At 35.9% G+C, this 12,493-nt stretch overlaps 1 protein-coding gene across 1 annotated transcript; it reads right to left on the reverse strand.

Moving 5' to 3' along the window:
• Nucleotides 1-318: 318 nt before the first annotated feature.
• Nucleotides 319-11,782, reverse strand: LOC110734266 (chaperone protein ClpB3, chloroplastic-like). The gene is made up of 10 exons (XM_021914349.1): nt 11,202-11,782; nt 8,845-9,063; nt 8,162-8,399; nt 6,238-6,433; nt 4,343-4,397; nt 4,006-4,156; nt 3,371-3,679; nt 2,057-2,322; nt 932-1,861; nt 319-821 (listed from the first exon to the last, which is right to left on the reverse strand). The coding sequence occupies exons 1-10, from the start codon at nt 11,460-11,462 to the stop codon at nt 495-497; spliced, it is 2,952 nt and encodes a 983-aa protein (XP_021770041.1). The 5' UTR covers nt 11,463-11,782; the 3' UTR covers nt 319-494.
• Nucleotides 11,783-12,493: the final 711 nt, after the last annotated feature.

The following is a 12,493-nucleotide window of genomic DNA, read 5'->3' on the forward strand; positions in this document are numbered from 1 at the left end:
TGATATTCATAATCAAGGTACGTTTATTCCCTTGCTTTTCACTCCTACATTCACGCCAACATTTAGTGTGTATGAACAGACATACCCGTACTACTTCACCACAACCTTGCCACCTCACTGATTTTTCGCGCTGGTTCAGACACTGGTCCGACTTATTACTAAAAAAAATGAACCCCTATATTCATCCACTTATCAGATCCAATCAAAGATTATGAGTTAATAATACTGAATTTTATATCAGGGCTCAAAATCTCGAGTATGGGGCCTTTGGGGAAAGAGAAGACCTTGGAAAGTATAGGGGTGGGGGAGAGATTACCATGAGATATGAAGGATCTTTACTGGATTCAGCACAATGGATTCTATATGATTAAGACTTATATACTGTATATCTTGTACAAAATCTTATGTGGAAAAGACGCTTTACTGCCATTATAAATCTATGTGCAATGTGAAAACAATCATCAGAAATTTAGATCACAGTTATATCTTCGAATCTACAAAGGAGAAACAGCTTGCTTGGCTTCTTCAGAGGAAGACCCTGAGTCAGGCTCCAATTTGCGGAACAATAGCTTCTGCTGAGGGAGCTGGCCATTTGAATATGCCGTGACCTCTGTATCAACAAGAATGCAATCCTCTTCCTTGAATTCCCCTCTTAATATGCCTTTAGCAATTTCGTTCTCAACATATTGTTGTATGACACGCTTGACTGGCCTAGCACCGTAGTTGGGATCATATCCAAGGTTGCCAAGAAGCTGAACTGCAGCATCGGTCACTTGAATAGACATCTTACGATCTGCAATTCTTGACTGTACTCTTTGCAGCTGGAAGACGTTACAAATAAATTATTAGTAAACAAAGAGACAGAAGAAGAGAATAAGAACACATTTAAGTCTGTTACATACGTGGAAGGCATTAGGAATAAGAGACAAACCTGTAATTGAACAATGCTGTTAATCTGATCACGATCAAGAGGCTGGAAGACTATGTATTCGTCTACTCTATTCATGAACTCAGGTCGGAAGATTGATCTGGCCGCATCCATTACTCTCTGCTTTATTTTTTCATATGTTACCTCCTTTGATGTTGTCTCATCATCAGCTGCATTAAGGATGTACTGTGATCCGACATTTGAAGTCATAATGATGACAGTATTGGTGAAGCTCACTGTTCGTCCTTGAGAGTCTGTCACCCTACCATCGTCTAGAATTTGAAGGAAAACATTGAAAACATCAGCGTGAGCTTTTTCTATTTCATCAAATAGGATCACGGCATAAGGCCTCCTTCTAACTATCTCTGTTAGTTGACCTCCCTCCTCATAGCCCACATAACCAGGCGGAGCACCTATCAGTCTTGAGACGGCGAATTTCTCCATATATTCACTCATATCAATTCGGACAAGGGCATCTTCAGTGTTGAACAGGTAAGAGGCAAGGGCCTTTGCTAACTCTGTTTTTCCCACACCTGTGGGACCCATGAACATGAAACTAGCAATGGGACGGTGTGGATCTGAAAGCCCAGCTCTAGACCGCTGAATAGCCTCGGCAACAGCTGTCACTGCAGGATCTTGGCCCACAACACGTTTGTGTAGCTCTTCTTCCAAATGCAATAACTTCTCCCTCTCTGACTGTTGCAGCTTTGATAAAGGAATTCCAGTCCACTTGCTGACTATTTCAGCAATATCGGTCCCAGTTACTTCTTCACGTAACATTGACTTTCCAGATTTCATGTACTCATCCAATTCTTTTTCAGCACTTTCCAATTGGCGTTGTAGAGAGTTGAGGCTGCCATACTTCAGTTCAGCAGCACGATTAAGATCGTATTCTCGCTCTGCCTGTTGGATCTCAATATTCACCCTGTCAATCTGAATAAACAAAGTTGAGTTAGTTTTTTTAGTCTAAGCTCTAAGCCTATTGGTTGCAATGTTTACTATACTAGCAAGATTATAAAATCATAAGGAATATCACAAGTTCACAACTATTTGTCATCCTAGCAGCCACAAAGAAAAAACAAAAGATCAAATTCATGAAAATCTTAACTAAGCCGAAAAAAAATATACCTCCTCTTTGATAGACTGTATTCGTGTCATTACAGATTTTTCATGCTCCCATTGCTCAGTCAACTCAGCCTGCTTTTCCTTTAACAGGGAAAGTTCTGCATCAAGTCGATTAAGCCTCTCCTTTGATGCTTTGTCAGTATCATTTGTAAGTGAGAGTCTTTCCATCTCAAACTTCAATACAGAACGATTGATCTCATCCAGGGCAGTAGGTTTTGATGTGATCTCCATCTTTAGTTTAGCAGCTGCTTCATCTACCAAGTCAATAGCTGCAGTAAAAACATCACACAGTATGAACAGTCTGACACATCAAAACTCATTCTTTCAGTGTATGGACAACTGTAAAAGTTATAAATTGCTGCAAATCCTCAATATATAGTAAAGATATGAACATATTCATTTTAGTTTGAAATCCCACTGTGAAATTCCACTTCTCATTGATGACATGTTCTCCTATTTCAAGAAGCACCAAGTAGCATGACACGTACAAACTACTCCAGGGCAAGATCAAATGTCACATGCTTTACCACTATAATTCTTAGTCCTCTTGGTTTCACTATTACTAATGACTATAACACAGACATAAACTTCCCTAAGATGAACACCAAGTGTGTTATTTTTCTGACAATCAAACAGGTGTAGATCCAATTGCTGGCTTTAAATTCAAAAGACTTTGGACTTTCGAAATTTACGGATTTTAAATTAAAACAAATGCAGTCGTGAGCTTTTTTGCAGTTTGTTAATTGATTAAGCAAGTCCAAATACATGTGAAGAATTTTGTAACTTGTACAGTTATACCGCCCCTTCGCCATCTATAGGGTCGTTCTACCAATCTCATATGTGTGAATAGTGTAATCTAGAAAACCTGTACAATGTAAAGAGCTTTAGGATAATAAATCCAAACCATTAGTCCATTACAAAATGCTTGCTTCTTTAGTAGGCTTCATTCTGTCAATCTCATGAATAATGCAACCATGAAAACATTAAGCCAAAAACCTCGAAATACTTCTCAGCCTAAAGTTTTAGTAATTGATAAGACAAAAGTACCCAGGCAGCCGAGTAGCACATGAGCTAGGTTAATACCAAAAATATCTCCTCATAGAGTTGACTATGGAGCACAAAATAACAAGAACGCTGGTAGCATGAGTAATTAACTTCCCTCATAAGCACATAAAAACTTCAATGATGGAAAGACTTCAGTCATTCGATAGATCAAAGGACTCTGTTCAATATGTAGCTAAAAACTACTTCTAGGGCCTATATACTAAACATTGTGATCTCATTAATAATGCAATAAGATACAATCATATAAGTTACCTTTGTCAGGTAAGAACCGTCCGCTAATGTAGCGATCTGAAAGCATAGCAGCCTCCACAAGAGCACCATCAGAAATCCTAACTCCGTGATGCAACTCGTATCTCTCACGCAGCCCACGAAGTATGGAGATAGTATCTTCAACACTTGGTTGGTCAACATAAACCTGTTGAAAACGCCGCTCCAATGCTGGATCTTTTTCAATGTATTTACGATATTCATCAAGTGTTGTAGCACCAATGCATCGCAACTCTCCACGACCAAGCATAGGCTTTAAAAGATTGCCAGCATCCATAGCACCATTTGTGGCACCTGTAGAAAAAATATACCAAATTTTAAGTTAAAATTTGTTTCAATTCTTCATACATTAAAAAAAAATACAAAATTGATGTATAAACGAAAGAAAAAAAAAAGTTATTGTTCCAAGAAAATAGCCTTTTTGGTAGACCAATAAGCGGCAATTTTTTGACAACTGCACAACATATAAAACACTTAGCATAGAAATCTTATGACATACCATCCATTATATGCATAACATAGATAACACATTTGAAGTTTTTACACCAAGGATAAACATGCACAAGCAAATTGCTTTCCAGGATATAATGATAAAAAAGCAAAAAACATAAACAACTCACCTGCTCCAACTACTGTATGAATCTCATCTATGAAAAGAATAGTTTGACCCTCAGCGTCTGTCACCTCCTTCAATACAGCCTTCAGCCGATCTTCAAACTCTCCACGATATTTAGCTCCAGCAATGAGAGCTCCCATGTCAAGGGAAATTAACTATAACAAAATTTCAATTCATAAATTATACAGCATTTATCACCACATATTGAACTCTAGAATTAGATATCCTTGTGCCTTACGCTTGAATGCTCAAAGGTATGATGGGGCAGGGCCATAGTGAAAGCACGGAAAGCAGAACAGAAGAGGATGAAAAAGGAAGAACATGGAAAAAAAAAGGTTTACCTTACGGTTCATCAAAGCTTGAGGAACATCCCCCTCGACTATTCTTTGAGCAAGCCTGTATATAATATGGAAAAAAACAACATTAAGTAAAACAAGATCTAATGGACAAAGATAACAGTGAATAACACTACTTGTTTCCAAAAGTTTTTAGCATTTACTGAATGCACACAAATTGAAGCAATTGGAGATAGTGCTGATATGGTGAGTGAATGTAAGTAAAGGGTGGCTGAAATAGGGAATAGAGTGTAAAAGGTGGGAAGGTGTAAGAAAATGGTAAATAAAGTAGGAAAGCAAGAGCAAAAAGGCGAGTGGGTGTCAGCCCCGGCCCTGGGCATAGGCGAGAGGTGCGACGACCTAGGGCCCAAGGCTCGTAGGGGCCCATAACTCTCACCTTATTCTTTCTTTTATCTGAAAACATAAACATTAATAATGAATAATAATTAATTTAGCCCAGTTGGTTGAAGCGTGCAAAAGTGTTTATTTGTATGAAGGTGCAAGGATTGACCCTTCATACAACCCTTTTTTATATTTTGTTGTACCTTTTTTTTTGTAAATGATACTGACTTATTTTATTCTAGTCCTATTATTAAGAACTCTTTTTTTATTTGCATTTTTCCACCAAAAAAAGTAAAATCAGTTGATATTATAGCTACAAAGTACATGTAGTAATTATACTAACATTTCTTTATTTATTTTTTTCCAACACCAAACTAACTAGTACCTACTAGTATTTATAATATATAATATAATTACATGTTTGAATATTACTTTTTCTATTTTTTAATAAGTGCTCCATTAGCACTTTTTGCACTACTCATTTACTCTAATTTGACTAATGTTTGTGATTTATACATAAAAAATTATAGTCTAGTGTGTACTTGTTTGAATCGTCCCAATGAATAGATTGTTACTCCGTACTCCATAATTAACAATACTTATAATTTACCCGTATTGATAATTAAAGATATAATTGATAAACTAACTAGTACCTACTAGTATTTATAATGTATAATTACATGTTTGAATATTACTCTTTCTTATTTACAATAAGTGCTCCATTAGCTTTTTTTGCACTACTCATTTACTCTTATTTGACTAATGTTAGTGATTTATACAAAAAAAAAAAATTAGTCTTGTGTGTATTTGTTTGAATTGTCCCAATGAATAGATTGTTACTCCGTACTCCGTAATTAACAATACTTATAATTTACCCTTATTGATAATTAAAGATATAATTAGTCAAACATTTGCATCATGTGCCCAACAGAAATGGAGCACTTGTTAAAAAATCTTAAAAAATAGAGGGGAGTATAATATGAGTACTAAACTACCAATAATTTTTCTTATAAGGGCCCTTATTTTTTACTTTGCCTAGGGACCATAAAATGTCAAGAACGGGGCTGGTGGGTGTAAAAAAAAAGGTGGATAAGATACCAGAGAAAGGTGTATATATTGTGAGGCAAGATCATAAAAGGTATTTGCCAAAAATGGAATTGAGTGAAAATGCACAAAAACAATAAGTGTTAAAACCCGTAAGAAACAGAGGTGGTAAAATGCATGTCTATCCCACAAAAATGAAATGATGTATCATACTGCTTTAACACATGAATTCACAAAAGTCAACTTACAGAGGGACCTCCCTTAATTCTAAATCACCGCCACCCCAAAAATAAAGAAGTTAATGCCCACTAACTCCCTATGTAAGGCACTTAGGAAAAAGTAGGTCTACAAGGGAAAGAGAATTTTCTGGGAAATGCAATCTGTCAACCAGTCAAGCATTTTTTATAGGAACATTTGAAAATTATACAAATTAGAGAATGAGGCAATAAAAAGAAAGGGATACACAAACGGACTCCAAAACCCTTGCACAATAAAAAACAGTACAAATCACTTACCCTTCAGCAATCGCGGTTTTACCAACACCAGGTTCACCAATAAGAACTGGATTATTTTTTGTTCTCCTAGATAGAATCTGGATGCATCTCCGTATCTCATCATCTCTTCCGATTACAGGATCAAGTTTACCTTCCCTTGCCATAGTAGTCAAATCTTTTCCATACTTCTCCAGAGCTTCATATTTTCCTTCGGGGTCTGCAGAAATGCAAAGATAAATTTTCATATTTTCTACAAAAGAATTCAAGAACAAGAAGCAAGATCAACTATGTCAAAATTCAAAAATGTAACTACTGTATTTCTTTTTTTTAAAAGAAATTACTCCTAAGCCTGGTAAGCATAATTAATTAAGAATCGAAAAGTTGGTAGAGCTAATAACTCAAATCAAAACCAGATATTTGTATATAATTCAGAGCAAAAGGATTATAACATAAAATTCCATTAAAAAATCCTAATGAAATCTTCAAACATCCTACAGATCTGCTCATTCACAGACTAACTTAGTTACTTAGCTAAAGTATTTAGCTCCTTTAACCATGTTTCCCTAAGTCTTCTCTCAATGAATGTACAAGATAAAACATATTCATTTGGGATTGTGATGGATCAGGGTGAAACCCGACCCATGAAGGTGTATTCTCGAAAATCCAAAAGGAACAACCCCAACCCATGAGTCAATGGTCAGGAAGTCAAGGAAGTCAGCATCAACAACAACAAAATACAAGAGGACAAATCTCATTAAGAAGTAATTAAGGAAAGCAAGCAGCAAAGTTCTTTTATGTCTAAGTTTGTTTTGCCATTTTAGTTATTATTCACATGTAATCCCTAAGTGTAATTCTATAAGAATTGTAGTAGAACTTATGAGAGGTATCCAGAAATTGAGTAACTTGTAAGGAGAGTAGTAGCCTCAAGCTGCTTAGAGAGATTAATAGCCTCAAGCTATTGTTATCGTTATTTCTTTCAATCAACCAACTAATCATTCGAGCTTTCCTAGTAACCTCAGTTCCCTTGCTGTCGAAGTAGTAGTAGTCCATTACAGGGATCTTGTTTGGTTTATATCCCATGTGGAGTATCACAATGCCAACTTAATCTATATAACATAGTCGAAAATATTTAGCTTACATGTGTGCATTGGAAACTATGAAAAAAGTGAATTAAGGACTAACAATAAGAGATGAGGGAGTACCAAATATTTATCAAGCTAAGCAAATAAAGAGATATAAGGTATGGGTCTATGGATCTTGGGGGTGAGGGGGGGGGGGGGGGGGGCAGGGATTCTCTTTGTTGACCACAAAAGGTAACTCTAACAAGTAGTTTCTTCCAAGACACATGTCATTTTCAATCAAAAGTAGCAAAAGAAAAAGGACTGGTCTTGGCACAACAAAATAACAACGCACATTTTGTTTGGATTTCCTTAGCCTATGATCCTAAACCCACCAATTGCTTCTTCAACTTACCCCATATAACAAAATGTGCATTGTTTAAGAAATGTGCTTTGTGAGCGAACTTAAGAGAACGGAGGGAGAACGAGTAGAAAGGAGTCTCTATAACGGATTTTTTTTTTACTCCCAACCATTCAACAAAACCCGTTTCAACTATTGTAGAAACATATCAATGACTTACCCAGCTTGTTTTCTTACTACTCCAATATGTAGCCTTACTAATTGATGTCATATTATTTAAAGTAAAGAAAAACGATATCAGACATTATAATTAGAATAAGAAGTATGTGATGATGGGGGTCTATTGCATGGCAGACTCATATTCTTCATCTTGCATCTCTCCTCCACCATAACCCCCCTCCCCCCCAATCCCTCCCATCCTCAGCAAACTTAAGTGAAGATAGTATTATCATATTAAATCCTAAACACGCCATTTTAAAAGTTATATAGGTAAATGTTCTGATAAATCATAAGGCATAACTATTACCTTGGTCAATGACCGACTGCCGCCCCCTTACAGCTTGTATGGAAGATCGTAACGTTTTTTCAGAAATCTGAAAATCACTAAATAACTGTTTCCCAAATCTTTTGTCCTGTGCAAAAGCAAGAACCAAATGCTCTACAGAGACAAATGAATCTCCATACTCTTTCTTGTAATCCCTGGCTTTTTGAATCAGAGCTTCGAGATCTCGTCCCAACATAGACCCAGCAGATTCTCCCAAAACCTGGCAAAGAGATCAACCAGCTTGTCCATAAGAAACACATCTAGTCAAATTGCTATCAGAAAGTAATAACAACTAATGCCACATAACAAAATGGTTGCAAAACCTTTATCCACTCTTGAGAACAAGGAAACCCATATTTTTTTCCTGATGGTTACCACATAAAGACATACAGTACCATATACATATACTAGTCATTGGAGACCTAATGGTGAGAGGCTTTCACTATTTTATCAAGGTTCAAATTGCAACCATAAAAGCCATAGAAGGGAAAAGTAGGAAAAAAGATAGAATTTAGTAACATACAGAAACAGAGCAGTTCACCATTTTAAATTCCACCTAACTATTGTATTGCAAAAACTAGGCTTGCTCTTTCACAGAATTAATTCACTATAAAGGAACATGGATGATAAAGGAGTATCATGATTTCAATAGGACTTCCTCAAACCTTTGGTTGTCGTTGTATAAATTTGTCAGTTGCTTCAAGCAAACGTGTATTGTCAACTCCAGCTTTGGAGAAAATGCGGCGAGCAAGTCCATTTTTTTGCTCTAGAAGTGCCTTCAACAAATGCTCCGTCTCCACTATCTGGTGTTTGTTCTCTTTTGCCACTTCCGGACAAGAAACAACTGCTTGCCATGCCATTTCTGTGAATTCTTGTTGGGTAATCTGCAAAAACAAAATAGTCCACTTGATAATTAGATAACCTTCTTCAATAAAGAAAAGTAATGAGTCGATGAGAGCTAGATGAACTACAAGAAAGATTAGCGTTGCTACTGCATACCCTAGAGCTAAAAGTGCGGAAAAAAAAAGAATGGAGGACAAAAAATTTATAATTTAACAACTTAAACTAGGTTAAGGGCAATTATGTTGTAGACCAAAATTATTAATTTTACATGGTACTCTTTCAATATTGACTCATTTCAGAGCTCGGTTAGTTACACTTTTACACATAGATAAAATAAAAGGCATGCAGGTTCACGGGGACTTCACACCATCACCCTTCAAAAGTTAATCCCTGTTATAGTATTAAATAGAGGCAGGGATAAAGATGGCTTCCAAATGTATGAGAAAGATTTAACATGGTTGATTAGGAGGGAAGACTAGAAGAGAAAAAGGAAGAAAGAAAGCAATGGAAAGTTTAAGCAGAGATCAATTTGTAAAGTTTATCAAAACTCAAAGTATAAGGGTACCATGTATATATCAAGGTCTTCCATAAAAGACATCTCATAATTAGGAGGGTGCAAAAGAGTATATCCTAAAATGATTTTGCATACTGTCTAGGAACTTAATCTCTACATAATATTAGCAGCTAGAGTAAACTAGCCAAAAACAAGGGTTTAAAAGTCTATAGACCTTATAAATCAGCCAATAAAGATAAACATATAGACCTATATAAATATTGACTGTATATTTATATTAATGTATAAGGGAAAACATTATCAAGTAAGATCTTGTCAAATTCATCTCAATATGTACTTGTACATTTATAATTTTCTTTAATACACAATAAAAGATATATATAGTAAGAAGTAAATGGTAATTTAAATCTGATCCAAATGCGTATCATATAGTATAATAGGTTATTAGTCTCTATAACAAGTTAGAGAGGAAAAATTCTAAACCTTCATATACTTGGTTTTGCACCCGGGCTAAATTTTGAATTTTCAACAAGAAGGCAAGAGGGTTCGTATCCTAGTTGTAAATTATCATGTTAGCACTGGTAAGAGGAAACTGTTATGTAGTTATCTAAGTTATCTAAGGAGTTAAAAGTAGAATTCCTTGTTTTGATTTAAATCTAAATAGGCAAGCTAAGAAGGATATGCAGGTATTGCAAGGAGCAATCCATCCGGAATTTGCAGCAAGAAAAACTAAAACCTAGATCAACAGAGAAATTTAACAGGAAGGCGGACAAAGGAAGAGAATTCAACTTCACCATTCAGTTGATGAATGAAGTCAAAAAGAGGGGTAAGAACCTCAATATTCATACTGTCCATCGATCAAATTCTTCCATGAGAGTTTTTCAAGGGCCCCTTGGCTTGCTTCCTTTCCCTATCTTTCCTCCAATAACTAGTATCCACATTTCACAAAATCGCATTCAAATAAGCGATCCAACTTCTCTTGAACAGCAGTGATCAAGCATACACTAGGTACAACTTCACAACCCCTTCAAACTCTTGAATTCATCTCTTACAAACAAGTACTATATGATATCATTAGGTACTACTATCCTAGTTCTTTCAAACCCTCCCTACACCCTAGGGAAAAATAAATAAATAAACAACAAATCGCTTTCGCGCCTCAATTATGCAAGCTTAATTTTCAACAGAGTGCCAAAAATCTCAGAGTAAGGAAAGGGAATGTAAATATAAGGCAAATTATAGAATAAAGTCAACACAATTCTCTTTAAAAGTCACCCCACATTCATAAATAAAGTCCCTGATACAAGTCAACCTCATGATTAAATTAAGTCAACATATTACTCCAATACACCCTATATACTGTTCTTGTTTAATCTAACATTTCTTACACAAAAAAATAAAAACATTTAACATGAGCACAATTCTAACAAACAAACAAGTCTACACTACATTAAAATCGAGTATAATACGTAACGAGTTTCGTTATTGTTTTTTGTTTCAAGTTGAATGATTAGTATAAGTAAAATTAATTCCATTAAATAAATAAAAACCCATATCACATTTAATAATATAATCATAAAATCGAAAACTCGAAACTACAGTGATACCAAACGAACCATAACGAATAGATAAGATAACAAAATGGGAGGGGAAAAAACACCTTACCCTGCTACCACCTGAAGCATCACATCGAACAACAAAAGATCCAGATTTCGAATTCTTTTTAAATTGCCCAGAATTCTTAAACAACAAAAAATTAGTGGAATTTCTACTGAATTTCAGTGAATTTAGAGACTTTAGCGAAATGGGTGTCTTCGAATTGAGCCGAAGAGAGAGAATAGGCTGAGAAAACAACGCATTTCGGACGCCATTTTTGGGTGGAACACGAAGATAAGATCCTGGAAACGACGTCGTTGCAGTAGCCATGATTGAAGTATAAAATTGGATTGTAGAGCTCTGAATTGAAGATTAATGAGAGAAACAATTGAAAGTGATGATGCTTTGAGTAGGAATTGAATAAAGGAAAGATTGGGAAAATGTGATTGTGGGTGTTTGCGCTTTCTATTTATTGATTTGCTAAATTGGGATTTTTGCAGTATGTTCCAGTGGTTTCTAGGTGGGGAAAGGAAGGAGATGAGAGAGAGTTCAAGAAGGTTGCAATAGTACCAAAAATTGCTTAAAAGAGTACTTCCAAAATCACAATACTCGGATTTGAGGTGGCAATCGAGTCTTTTGAACCAAGGCAATATGAGTAAAGGTTGTTGAAATAGATTGGAGTTTGGGGTTATATGACTCGAGTGGAGTCATTTTCAATTCTATTTAGGGATGTCAAGGGGGGTCGAGGCGGATGTTGGTGTTTCCATTCCCATCCCCACCTAAAATTTTCTTCCCTAACCCCGTCTCAGTGGGTAAAATTCCAAAACCATCCTCGTCCCACCCTCCACTTAGATATCCATCCCCACTTAATCCCCACCTAAGACCCGCTTAATCCCCACCTAAGACCCACCTCCCAATTCACAATCCAACATATTTAATACTACGTATAAATTACAACAAATAAAATTATTATTAATATTACACATATTTTTTAGTTATAAAATTAGTGTATTACAAATTATTATATGTACTATTTTATTTTACATATTTTTTTTATATATAAAATAGTATAAAAGTATATAATTTTGTTTTATAAAATATATAGATGTGGGTGTGAGATGGGGATAAGACGGGTACGAAGTGGGGCGGGTACAATGTAAAATCCACCCCCGCCCCATCACCCATGGGGGGTATGATTTTTATCCTCATCCCCGCCCCACCACCCACCCACCCACCAAACCAAGACCCATCCCCGCCCCATTGGGGCTGGATAGGGCGGGTCTCCTACTTGACCCGTCCCACTGACATCCCTAATTCTATTGTCGAGATACTTATTTTAATAAGTGATTTTGTAACGTTGA

This window comes from Chenopodium quinoa, unplaced genomic scaffold, assembly GCF_001683475.1.
Source record: "Chenopodium quinoa cultivar QQ74 unplaced genomic scaffold, ASM168347v1, whole genome shotgun sequence".
Lineage (NCBI taxonomy): Eukaryota > Viridiplantae > Streptophyta > Magnoliopsida > Caryophyllales > Amaranthaceae > Chenopodium > Chenopodium quinoa.